General features: G+C 48.4%; 1 protein-coding gene across 1 annotated transcript in view; it reads left to right on the forward strand.

The window, feature by feature from the left end:
• LOC115464769 (GRB2-associated and regulator of MAPK protein 2-like) overlaps positions 1-14,045 on the forward strand; it is a 50,362-nt gene that overhangs the window by 7,631 nt on the left and 28,686 nt on the right. The window contains exon 2 of the mRNA XM_030195123.1: positions 9,223-10,416. Coding sequence (XP_030050983.1) covers positions 9,223-10,416 — 1,194 coding nt within the window. The remainder of the gene's footprint in view (positions 1-9,222; positions 10,417-14,045) is intronic.

Consider the following 14,045-nt stretch of genomic DNA (forward strand, 5'->3'; position numbering starts at 1 on the left):
TGGGTGACGTCCACGGCAGCCCCTCCAATCGGAAACTTCACTAGCAAAGTCCTTTGCTAGCCCTCGCGCGCCCGCGCGCACCGCGCATGCGCGGCCGTCTTCCCGCCCGAAACCGGCTCGAGCCGGCCAGTCCAGTATGTAGCAAGACAATACACTTCAAGGGAAGACACAACTCCAAAGGGGAGGCGGGCGGGTTTGTGAGAACAATCAGCCTGCTGTCCTCGGAGAATACCTTCTACAGGTATGTAGCATTCGCTTTCTCCGAGGACAAGCAGGCTGCTTGTTCTCACTGATGGGGTATCCCTAGCCCCCAGGCTCACTCAAAACAACAACATTGGTCAATTGGGCCTCGCAACGGCGAGGACATAACTGAGATTGACCTAAAAAATTTACCAACTAACTGAGAGTGTAGCCTGGAACAGAACAAACAGGGCCCTCGGGGGGTGGAGTTGGATCCTAAAGCCCAAACAGGTTCTGAAGAACTGACTGCCCGAACCGACTGTCGCGTCGGGTATCCTGCTGCAGGCAGTAATGAGATGTGAATGTGTGGACAGATGACCACGTCGCAGCTTTGCAAATTTCCTCCATGGTGGCTGACTTCAAGTGGGCTACCGACGCTGCCATGGCTCTAACATTATGAGCCGTGACATGACCCTCAAGAGCCAGCCCAGCCTGGGCGTAAGTGAAGGAAATGCAATCTGCTAGCCAATTGGATATGGTGCGTTTCCCTACAGCCACTCCCCTCTTGTTGGGATCAAAAGAAACAAACAATTGGGCGGACTGTCTGTGGGGCTGTGTCCGCTCCAGATAGAAGGCCAATGCTCTCTTGCAGTCCAATGTGTGCAGCTGACGTTCAGCAGGGCAGGAATGAGGACGGGGAAAGAATGTTGGCAAGACAATTGACTGGTTCAGATGGAACTCCGACACAACCTTTGGCAGAAACTTAGGGTGAGTGCGGAGGACTACTCTGTTGTGATGAAATTTGGTGTAAGGGGCCTGGGCTACCAGGGCCTGAAGCTCACTGACTCTACGAGCCGAGGTAACTGCCACCAAGAAAATGACCTTCCAGGTCAAGTACTTCGGATGGCAGGAATTCAGTGGCTCGAAAGGAGGTTTCATCAGCTGGGTGAGAACGACATTGAGATCCCATGACACTGTAGGAGGCTTGACAGGGGGCTTTGACAAAAGCAAACCTCTCATGAAGCGAACAACTAAAGGCTGTCCTGAGATCGGCTTACCTTCCACTTGGTAATGGTATGCACTGATTGCACTAAGGTGAACCCTTACGGAGTTGGTCTTCAGACCAGACTCAGACAAGTGGAGAAGGTATTCAAGCAGGGTCTGTGTAGGACAAGAGCGAGGATCTAGGGCCTTGCTGTCACACCAGACGGCAAACCTCCTCCAATGAAAGAAGTAACTTCTCTTAGTGGAGTCTTTCCTGGAAGCAAGCAAGATGCGGGAGACACCCTCTGGCAGACCCAAAGAGGCAAAGTCTACGCCCTCAACATCCAGGCCGTGAGAGCCAGGGACTGGAGGTTGGGATGCAGAAGAGCCCCTTCGTCCTGCGTGATGAGGGTCGGAAAACACTCCAATCTCCACGGTTCTTCGGAGGATAACTCCAGAAGAAGAGGGAACCAGATCTGACGCGGCCAAAAGGGAGCAATCAGAATCATGGTGCCTCGGTCTTGCTTGAGTTTCAACAAAGTCTTCCCCACCAGAGGAATGGGAGGATAAGCATACAGCAGACCTTCCCCCCAATCCAGGAGGAAGGCATCCGACGCCAGTCTGCCGTGGGCCTGAAGCCTGGAACAGAACTGAGGGACCTTGTGGTTCACTTGAGATGCGAAGAGATCCACCAGGGGGGTGCCCCACGCCTGGAAGATCTGTCGCACCACACGGGAATTGAGCGACCACTCGTGAGGTTGCATAATCCTGCTCAACCTGTCGGCCAGACTGTTGTTTACGCCTGCCAGATATGTGGCTTGGAGCACCATGCCTTGACGGCGAGCCCAGAGCCACATGCTGACGGCTTCCTGACACAGGGGGCGAGATCCGGTGCCCCCCTGCTTGTTGACATAGTACATGGCAACCTGATTGTCTGTCTGAATTTGGATAATTTGGTGGGACAGCCGATCTCTGAAAGCCTTCAGAGCGTTCCAGATCGCTCGCAACTCCAGAAGATTGATCTGTAGATCGCTTTCTTGGAGGGACCACCTTCCTTGGGTGTGAAGCCCATCGACATGAGCTCCCCATCCCAGGAGAGACGCATCCGTGGTCAGCACTTTTTGAGGCTGAGGAATTTGGAAGGGACGTCCCAGAGTCAAATTGGAGCAAATCGTCCACCAATACAGGGATTCGAGAAAACTCGTGGACAGGTGGATCACGTCCTCTAGACCCCCGGCGGCCTGATACCACTGGGAGGCTAGGGTCCATTGAGCAGATCTCATGTGAAGGCGGGCCATGGGAGTCACATGAACTGTGGAGGCCATGTGGCCCAGCAATCTCAACATCTGCCGAGCTGTGATCTGCTGGGACGCTCGTACCCGCGAGACGAGGGACAACAAGTTGTTGGCCCTCGCCTCTGGGAGATAGGCGCGAGCCGTCCGAGAATCCAGCAGGGCTCCGATGAATTCGAGTTTCTGCACTGGGAGAAGATGGGACTTTGGGTAATTTATCACAAACCCCAGTAGCTCCAGGAGGCGAATAGTCATCTGCATGGACTGCAGGGCTCCTGCCTCGGATGTGTTCTTCACCAGCCAATCGTCGAGATATGGGAACACGTGCACCCCCAGCTTGCGAAGCGCCGCTGCTACCACAGCTAGGCACTTTGTGAACACCCTGGGCGCAGAGGCGAGCCCAAAGGGTAGCACACAGTACTGGAAGTGGCGTGCGCCCAGCTGAAATCGCAGATACTGTCTGTGAGCTGGCAGTATCGGGATGTGTGTGTAGGCATCCTTCAAGTCCAGAGAGCATAGCCAATCGTTTTGCTGAATCATGGGGAGAAGGGTGCCCAGGGAAAGCATCCTGAACTTTTCTTTTACGAGATATTTGTTCAGGGCCCTTAGGTCTAGGATGGGACGCATCCCCCCTGTTTTCTTTTCCACAAGGAAGTACCTGGAATAGAACCCCAGCCCTTCTTGCCCGGATGGCACGGGCTCGACCGCATTGGCGCTGAGAAGGGCGGAGAGTTCCTCTGCAAGTACCTGCTTGTGCTGGAAGCTGTAGGACTGAGCTCCCGGTGGACAATTTGGAGGTTGAGAGGCCAAATTGAGGGAGTATCCTTGCCGGACTATTTGGAGAACCCACTGATCGGAGGTTATGAGAGGCCACCTTTGGTGAAAAGCTTTCAACCTCCCTCCGACAGGCAGGTCGCCCGGCACTGACACTTGGGTGTCGGCTATGCTCTGCTGGAGCCAGTCAAAAGCTCGCCCCTTGCTTTTGCTGGGGAGCCGCGGGGCCTTGCTGATTCGCACGCTGCTGACGAGAGCGAGCGCGCTGGGGCTTAGCCTGGGCCGCAGGCTGTCGGGAAGGAGGGTTGTACCTACGCTTGCCAGAAGTATAGGGAACAGTCTTCCTTCCCCCGAAAAATCGTCTACCTGTAGAGGTAGAAGCTGAAGGCTGCCGGCGGGCGAACTTGTCGAATGCGGTGTCCCGCTGGTGGAGAGACTCTACCACCTGCTCGACTTTTTCGCCAAAAATGTTATCCGCACGGCAAGGCAAGTCCGTAATCCGCTGCTGGACTCTATTCTCCAGGTCGGCGGCACGCAGCCATGAGAGCCTGCGCATCACCACACCTTGAGCAGCGGCCCTGGACGCAACATCAAAAGTGTCATAAACTCCTCTGGCCAGGAATTTTCTGCACGCCTTCAGCTGCCTGACCACCTCCTGAAAAGGCTTGGCTTGCTCAGGGGGAAGAGCATCAACCAAGCCCGCCAACTGCCGCACATTATTCCGCATGTGTATGCTCGTGTAGAGCTGGTAAGACTGGATCTTGGACACGAGCATAGAGGAATGGTAGGCCTTCCTCCCAAAGGAGTCTAAGGTTCTAGCGTCCTTGCCCGGGGGCGCCGAAGCATGTTCCCTAGAACTCTTAGCCTTCTTTAGGGCCAAATCCACAACTCCAGAGTCATGAGGCAACTGAGTGCGCATCAGCTCTGGGTCCCCATGGATCCGGTACTGGGACTCGATCTTCTTGGGAATGTGGGGATTAGTTAATGGTTTGGTCCAGTTCGCAAGCAATGTCTTCTTCAGGACATGGTGCAAGGGAACAGTGGACGCTTCCTTAGGTGGAGAAGGATAGTCCAGGAGCTCAAACATTTCAGCCCTGGGCTCGTCCTCCACAACCACCGGGAAGGGGATGGCCGTAGACATCTCCCGGACAAAGGAGGCAAAAGACAGACTCTCGGGAGGAGAAAGCTGTCTCTCAGGAGAGGGAGTGGGATCAGACGGAAGACCCCCAGACTCCTCGTCAGAGAAATATCTGGGATCTTCCTCTTCCTCCCACGAGGCCTCACCCTCGGTGTCAGACACAAGTTCACGGACCTGTGTCTGCAACCTCGCCCTGCTCGACTCCGTGGAACCCTGTCCACGATGGGGGCGTCGAGAGGTAGACTCCCTCGCCCGCATCGGCGAAGCTCCCTCCGCCGACGTAGTCGGGGAGCCTTCCTGGGAGGTGGCCGCGGTCGGTACCGCACGCGGGTACCGACGTCGGGGACCTCAACCTGGGCGATGGGCCAGCCGGCGCCACGCTCGACGGTACCGGTGGCGCAAGCACCGCCGGTACCGGAGGGGTAGGGCGCAACAGCTCTCCCAGAATCTCTGGGAGAACGGCCCGGAGGCTCTCGTTTAGAGCGGCTGCAGAGAAAGGCTGAGGGGTCGATGCAGGCGTCGACGTCAGTACCTGTTCCGGGCGTGGAGGCTGTTCCGGGCTGTCCAGAGCGGAGCGCATCGACACCTCCTGAACAGAGGGTGAGCGGTCCTCTCGGTGCCGATGCCTGCTGGGTGCCGAATCCCTCGGCGACCCAGAGCTCTCGGTGCCGACACGGGGAGGAGACCGGTGTCGATGCTTCTTCGATTTCTTCCGAAGCATGTCACCGGAGCTCCCCGGCACCGACGAGGAGGACGTCGAATCCACCCGTCGCTTCCTCGGGGCCGAGACTGAAGAAGGTCGATCTCGGGGGGGCTGTACCGCAGGAGCCCTCAGGGTAGGCGGAGACCCACCCGAGGGCTCACCGCCACCAGCAGGGGAATGGACAGCCCTCACCTGCACTCCACCCGATGCACCACCGTCCGACGACATCAGCAGACGAGGTCCTGGTACCACCGACGTCGATGCAGCTATCCGATGTCTCGGCGCCGATGCAGAGGCCCGATGCCTCGATGCACTCGATGCAGGGGCGGCCGAGGAAGATGGTCTGGACGCTGACGACGTCGATGCACTCGAAGATCCCGGTGCCGATGCCGACGAAGAGCCCGAGAACAACACGTTCCACTGGGCTAGTCTCGCTACCTGAGTCCGCCTTTGAAGCAGGGAACACAGACTGCAGTTCTGAGGGCGGTGCTCGGCCCCCAGACACTGAAGACACGACGAGTGTCGATCAGTGAGCGAGATAACCCGGGCGCACTGGGTGCACTTCTTGAAGCCGCTGGAAGGCTTCGATGTCATGGGCGGAAAAATCACGCCGGCGAAATCAAAAGCCGAAATGGCGAAATTCGAAGCACCAAATTTAGAGGGAGAAAAAATCTCGACCGAGGCCGAAAAAAGGCCTACCCCGACGACGAAAGAAAACTTACCGGGGCAAAAAAGCTGGAAATACGGGGAGGATTTACACGAAACCCGGCGGGGGGTTTCCGGAGCACTTCCCGACTATGACAAAACTTTCCCGAAGGAAAAAAACACGTTCAAACAATTGGACGCGCGAGGTCGACTTTCCGGGGCTCGACACGGCGAAAACACGACCGTACCGAGTGCGGACAAAAGAAGACTGGCCGGCTCGAGCCGGTTTCGGGCGGGAAGACGGCCGCGCATGCGCGGTGCGCGCGGGCGCGCGAGGGCTAGCAAAGGACTTTGCTAGTGAAGTTTCCGATTGGAGGGGCTGCCGTGGACGTCACCCATCAGTGAGAACAAGCAGCCTGCTTGTCCTCGGAGAATGTAGGGTACAAATGTAATTAAATAAATAAATACATCGCCTGTTCAGGAGTTGGCTCAAACAAGTCTTTATACATATGTGCTCCAAATCAAAAAACAAAAAATGTTGCTCGAATGAGAACTTATTACAAATTACAATATATATATTTAATATTTATCTACTCCTGTTCTATTTCTGTTTGTACAAATAAAAATATATCTATAGACATATATCTATACCTATTCTTTGTTTTATTTCTCGCATTAAAGTCATCAAACAAAATGTATCAACCATGATAAACGAGTTAAAAATGCATACTTATACAGTGCTATTACACACAAATAAACCTTGCTTTTCTCAATTACAAAGTACTAAACTATCGCTGAGCAACGCCAACGGGGACAGCTAGTTCTTTATATAGTCACAGTAACTTTTATTAGACAAGTAACTAGCAACAGTAATATATTACTTTTCACAGTAACTTAGCTTATTATTTTATTAAACAAGTAGCTGTAATATATTACTTTTGCAAGGTTACAAATAACTAGTACCTGTAATGTTTTACTTAACATTACTTTTATTAAACAAGTGAATAGCAAGTACAATATATTACTTTTACAAAGTAACTTGGGCAACACTGGTTTTTAACTCAATAACTACTGGCACCTCCTTGAGCAGCAATAACTTCCCATAAACGTTTCCTATTAACTGTTAATCAGTCTTTCACATCATCCTTGAGAAATTTTGGCCCATTTTTGCATACAGAATTGTTTCAATTCTGTGTCATTTGATAGTTCATTTACACGGAACAGCCTGCTGCTGGTCTTGCCCAAATATTTCAATAAGGTTTTAAGTTGGAACTTTGACTTGACCAATACAAAACATGAAATGTCTTCAGCCATTCTGTAGTAGATTTACTAGAATGATTAATGCACTCATCTTGCTGCATAACCCATTTGAGGGTTCGTTTCAACTCATGGATGGATGCTCGGCTGTTTCCTCTAGAGTTTGTTGAATTTAAGCAGAATTCAGTGTTCCATCAATGATGGTAAGCCATCCAGAACCTAACTAGCAAATGATAACTCCATCACCAGGCCTGATAGGCTGCATTTGGTTTTCACCAAATCAAATGTTTGTTGTTGTGAAATAAAAGTTTAACCTTTTCTCAAGTTAAAACACCCTTATCATTTATCTAAATTCCTGTTACTCTGTTATTTGTTCCTCCTGTGCTTCTCCTCTTTGGTGTCTAGTAAGATGTTTTAATATTTAATGTGTTGATGTAAGTAGCCTACTATGCTTTAATATATACTGTTATTTGTTTATTTTATTGTTGCAATAGTTTATTGCCTATGTCCAGGTTATACTTCCTGTATACCACTTTGGGTGAATGTTTTCAAAAGGATGATGAATAAATCCTAACAAATAAATAGATCTTTTACTCACCTGTCCAGAAAACATTATTATAGAAGTTGTGTGGCTCATAAATATTAGATATGTGTGTTCATTTGAAATGACACAGGAAATGTACTTTCAAGACATTTTTAACTCAAAAAGGCCCAGAAATTTAGCTTTTGCCCTTCATGTAATCAATAGTGTGCATCTTTGCAGTTTACAGTTGAATAAAACTTTATAAAAACACATGACATGAAAAGAATGTCATTGAATGTACAGATCTTTTTCTATTTTTATTCTAGAATCATGGAAGCCCTTTAAGAGGACAACATTTTTAAAGGAATTTTCTCTCATAATAGCCTTTTTAGCAGCATAGCAAATCTTTTACAAAATTACCGCAGGATTCTGCATTTAAAAATAGGGGCCCTTTTTAATAAGGTGTGCTAGCATTTTTAGCGTGTGCTAACACTAGAGACACCCATAGTGCGTCTTAGTAAACTGGACTCTAGGTGTGGTGACAGTAGACACACATAGGTGTATTCAGGGATGGAGTTTGGGTAGAGCACAGTTGGAGTCATGATGTACATGTGCTATTCATAAACTACACCTGCATGTTATGCATGAACATATATGTCTGTTTCCAAGCAGGCATCAATCTTTGCAGTTGCGTACTATGGATTTTGCATCCACAATTTGTACAATTTCAACTAATGGCGGTCACAGAAGTAATTGATAAGTAACATCAATTAGCATCAATTGTGGCCAATAATTGGATAATGCCAATTAGCAGCTAATTATTAAATTACACACATAACATACTATTTATAACTTGTGTGCACAACTTTGCGTTCTCAGTGTAAACATTTGCACGCAAGTGAACATAATTCAGAGGTATCTGTCTATGCTACATTGCTATCTTATGAAATATTACAAAGTAGTCAGCTGGTAAGGCTTCCTGGTACATCACCAACCTCATATTTCATGGCAGTGCACCTTTTGGATACGTAGCAATTTGGTTCCCATCCTTCGGATTCTTGTCAAATAGAGGTTTTGCATGTAGTTTAAGGAAAGAACTAATCCTTAGGCAGAGAGAGTATTAGTCATCCTTTTTATGCCCTGTATATAAATTGTGAACTCATTTGAATCACCAGGAGAAAGAGGCCTTTTTTAAATTATTTGTTTGGCAAGGAGCCATGTCTTTGATGAACAATTTAAAAGTTTTAAAAATGTAATAGAATCAAAGTAAAATAAAAATGTTTAGCTCACAGATCATTAAGGGTACATTCCACAGGCTGAAACAAGACAGAAATTAGCTGAATTAAAGATACATTTACTTCAGAATCAAAGGAATCATTTTCTCTAACAGTCTGGTAAGTTTAATGAAGGGATTTTCATGCACAAGTGTAATATGAGCAGTATACCTCCCTGGATTACTGAGTGATCTCCCTGGAAATGATCTCATTGCCCTCAAAATTTAAGTACATGAAAGTCATCAACCAATGTCTCCCTCTCCTTGGAATTCACTGGAAGCAAGCTAGTCTCTTGTTTAATCAGCTCTGTATCCCTTGACATGTTGATGGGAATTTTGCTCCTGACTTGCAGAAAATGTTTTGCTTTTTCCCTTTGCTTTCAAACTTCTTCATATTTTAAGGAAGCTTTAACTAGACTTCATTAAACCTTATGTACTTTGTGTTTTCTTCAGGTAGTCTCAGGGGAATTCAGTGAGGACAGCGAGGTCTATAACTTCTCCCTCCATGCAGGTGATGAGCTGACGCTGATGGGTCAGGCTGAAATATTGTGCGCCAAGACAGTGAAGGAGAAATCCCGCTTTAATACCATCCTGAGGAAGCTGGGCAAAGCGGGCGCCTTGGGCAAGCAGGTGAGGGGCAAAATGCCCTGCCTGATTTGCATGAACCACCGAACCAATGAGAGTCTCAGCCTTCCCTTCCAGTGCAAAGGCAAGTTCAGCACCCGCAGTCCACTGGAACTCCAGATGCAGGAAGGCGAACATACCATCCGCAGCATCATTGAGAAAGTGCGCTTACCAGTTAATGTGGTGGTACCAAGTCGACCATCGCGCAACCCATATGATCTTCACATCATTCGGGAGGGCCACCGTTACAAGTTGGTAAGCATCATTTCGAAGACAGTGGTGCTGTGCTGCCTGCTGCGTAAGGAAGAAGTGATTCCTTTCCATTTCCTGTTGCTCACAGATATGCCTCGCTTCATGCTGCCTGAGGGACTATTGTGTGGGGATCCTCACTTTGACAAGCTGGTGAGGGATAGTTCTTTGATCTGTCAAGAGCAACGCTTTAACCCTGACGAGTACTCCAAAGCAGTAAGGGAGGTAAAGACAGACTTTTCAGAAGAGTGTGCCAGCCCCCGTAGGATCCGGGTTTGTCTTCAGGGCTTTTCGTCTAGCTCAGTGAACTATGCCCGGGAGGAGCTCACCCAGTCTTTTCAGCGCCTCTCCTTGTGTATGTATGGTGGGGCACTCACTCACTCCAGTGAGGATACCACTAGCCCCCAAAACTGTCGGGATACCACTGCAGGGCAGCAGCTCCAAACCCATGAAGTTCAAAATTCATCTGAAACCTCAGACTCAGATCGGGAGTATGTGACACCAGATTGGGTGGAACCCGATTTCAGGACTCAGGAGCAGTTAGAAATTCCTTACGAGGAGTTGTGGACCAATCAAAATGCTGAGAACTACTCAGAACCAAGCAGTAACCCACCAGGCCTGGGTTGTGGCAATAAGGGGCAGCAGGATTTAATAACTTTTGTGACTTCTTCTCCAGTATTGGAAGACTCAGCAGGGTCCCCTGCACTGCCTTCCTCACCTGCAGAGAAGACCAGAACAGAGACCCCACCACCCGTCCCACCAAAATCTGAGGCAGTAAGTTATGGCATTTTTGAGAATATACCCCTCTTTAGATTGTATCAAAGCTGATCAACATATGAGTCAAAATGAGATTAAATGTTAAAATACCAAATTAAAGAGAAATCTTGGGATATGATATCAATAAATGAAACTCTATTGCAGTGTGTGAAGCAAATGATGTGAGAAAAGAGTAATTCCATTGAGTAGCCATAAGTCAAGATGTTGCAATGTCCTTGAGTTAACGTTTGCTTTTGTGTCCCCATCTCGATAACGCAAGGCTACTCTCAGGTATGAGCTGTGCAGATCTCAGGGCTCATACTGAAACATTGGCCTTGGACCACTCTGGAAGGGAGCTGATGTTGTATTAAGTGCCATGTTTCCTACTAGACACTATCAACTTTTGGAATCTGTAAAATTCAGCATCTGAAGCCAGTGCCTCACTAGCTTACTCCTTAAGTCAGTAGATGCCACTCAGCTGCTAGATAGGATGGTGCTAGGCCTGCCAACTGCCATACATTTATAATAGGACTTCCAAAGCCTGTCCTAGTAATGTCATAGTCAGTTGAGTTTTTAGAATATCCAAATGAACATATTTGATGTAAATTGTCATCTACTAGGCCTCCAGTGCATACAGAGGCATATCAATTGTGAATGTGCTGAAAACCTGGCTCTCTGTGGGGTAAACAGGATAGGTTTGGAAAACCACAGTCTATGGCTCTGATACAATAGTGGCTGATCCATTTTATCATCCGTTTCCAAATATAAGGAAGACTAACATGGTATGATAAACAGTGACATTGATTTTAAGAACACAAAATGGTAATTTCAGTTACAGAGGAAGTGATTACAAATCTGAAAACACTAGCGATTACATGATAAGATCATTATTTACCTGTAATTGTTCTTTTTCAAAGGTAATATTCTATGTTGGCCCTATTGTATAGGCAGTATAGACCACATCCTAGAATGGCAGATCTTCCAGGGAAGTAAAATCTATTCTTCCCAGTATCTCAGCAATCTGTTCTTCTTGAGTTCCTTTCCTCCTGGCATCTCCCACTCCCTCCATTTTACTTCTCTACTCCCTCTCCTTTTTCACTACACATCTCCTACTCCCCCACTCTTCCTTTTTACCCTTCATGCCTTGGCTAGCTCTCATTTGCTCTGCCAACCTGCTCGCTCAGCTTCTGTAAGAAAAAGAAAGAGACCCCTCTGAACTGAGCTGAACTGAGTCTTTATGCAGAATGTATCAGTTTTCTTATGATTTCGAGAAAATTTGTTCTGCGTCATCTGGGTGTTGACTGCAAAAATGCTTGTGGCTAAGAGGGTCAAGGTCAAAATATTTTTGGGTTGTTTACCCTACCCAGAGGTGAGACCTCTATATTAATGGAGCTCCCTTCTGTGAATGGATTTCTGAGGGGGTCATCCCTGAAATGAGCAATCAATGATTATACAGAGGCAACAGTTTAAAACTTTACTTAACAGCTTATCTCAAGCAATCAATCACATCAAATGCTTAAGCAGAGGAATTTCATACAAGAGCAGCAACAGCAGAAAACCATATCTGGTCAATTTTTTGCCAATGGTGGTCCAGGCATTAGCATTGAATATCCTGGTCTTACTGGACATGTCCTGGCCGATAGATCTTAGGCAGGTCCCAGCCAATATTCATCCGGGACCCTCAAAGACAATTATGCAGGTCCTGGCTGAATATCACCTAAGACCCACATAAGGATATCAAAAAAGTCTACCCTAGACCAATCCTCTCTCGAATTACGCATTCATTCCTGTAGCTTCCCCTCCCTGAACAACTGCTGGACCCCCTCTCTAATCAATAACTCACTCCTGTAGGCCCACCTGAACCTACCGTACTCGCCCTCATAGTCCAGCAGGGTAGTGCAAGCAGGAGCAATCTCCACTTACTCCTGCCCATGGCAGCTTCCAGTTTAAAATGACTGCTGCAGCCTTTCGCAGCTGTTTCACAGTACTAATATAGTACTGTGAGTCTATTTGTAAAGGTCGTAGCAGCCATTTTGAACCCAGAGCTGCCATGGACAGGAGCAAATGAGGATCACTCCTGCCTGCACTACCCTACTGGACCAGCAGGGACAGTAAAGTAGGCCTGGGGAGGATTACAAGGGGTGGACAGGGGGACATTCAGGAGTAAACATTTGATCAGGGGGGGGCTTCAGGAGTGAGAGCTGGATTGGGGAGGGAATCTGAGAGAGAGCACTTAATCAGAGGAGTTGTCTGGGACGGGGGTTGGCTCGCGTTGGGGGATGGAGAGGGAGGGTACTGCACACTACCTATCAGGCTGCTACCTGAAGGTTATGTGGGAGCCTCTGGCATCTATTCAGCTAAGCAAACAAAGATAGGACAGACTTTTGTGCAGTTTTTTCAAGTCACTTAGCTATGTAGGCACTGGCACTGAATATTGCTGGAACCTGCATACCTCCTGGCTTCTCCCCAGCTCCGTCAACAGAATGCCTCTCCACTGCCTGGCTTTTATGTAATTAGAGCAGATATTCAGTGGCAGTGCTGCTTAAATGCTGCTGCATATTGGTGGCTGGCCTCACTGAGCACAATTTAACCAGACAGGATCCTTTCCTGCCCACTTAAATTGCTTTAAATATTGCAGTGTTCTTAAGCATAGTCACTGCTGTGGAGTGGCATGGGTGGCAAACACCACCGCAGAGTTTACCTTGCCACCTCTTTGCCACTCCAAGCTAGGGTTACCATATGGCTCCAGAAAAAGGAGAACGGATTGAGACAGCCAGGTTTTACTTCCATTGCTTTGAAAGCAATGGAAGTAAAACCCGGCTGGCTCAATTACTTCCATTGAAAGCAATGGAAGTAAAACCCGGCTGGCTCAATCCATCCTCCTTTTTCTGGAGCCATATGGTAACCCTACTCCAAGCAGAACAGTAACTGAAAGCATTGGTACCTAGTATTCAGCCATGACCTTCCCCCACCTCTCTGCTGCTGCCAGTCCCATTGCTGCTGCTGCTGCTGCTGCTGCTGCTGCTTTTCCAAACCAGCAACAGTAGCAGCAGCAAAACAACCTAAAGCAGTTGCGGCACTGCAGTCTCCTTGCTTGTGGCTGCCAGTCCAGCCCCCTCTGAAGTCAGCTTCCTGTTCTGTTCCTGTTCAGCAGCCACATATATAGAGGTTGAAGCCCTGGGATGGCCTTATGATGTTCTGCAGCTGCTAATCCCAGGAAGTGGCAGTGGCTAGCTGTCAGGGGGGAGGGGATAGAAGATGCTGAGAGTGGATGCAGGAAGAGAGAGAAGTGACACTGGGTGGTAAAGGGAGAGAGTTACAGAAAGGAGGGAGATGCTGGATGGAAGGGAGAGCGAGACAGAGGAGAGATGCTGAACAGAATGAGGAAAGAGAAGGGGGAGAGAGAAATAGGGTAGATGCTGGAAGTAAGAGGGAGAGTAAAGGAGTGAAGAAAGAAGAGAGATGTTGGATGGAAGCTGGGAAATGATGGATAGAAAGGGGAACATGCTGCATGAAATGGGGGAGAAGGAAAGAGGGGAGAGGCTGGATGGAAGTGGGGAGAGAGAAACAGTTAGTGAAAGACTCTGGAATTAGAAGATGGGGAATAGGATGGGATGAGGGAAAGAGATGGAAAACTATAGGTAAAT

This window comes from Microcaecilia unicolor, chromosome 3, assembly GCF_901765095.1.
Source record: "Microcaecilia unicolor chromosome 3, aMicUni1.1, whole genome shotgun sequence".
NCBI lineage: Eukaryota > Metazoa > Chordata > Amphibia > Gymnophiona > Siphonopidae > Microcaecilia > Microcaecilia unicolor.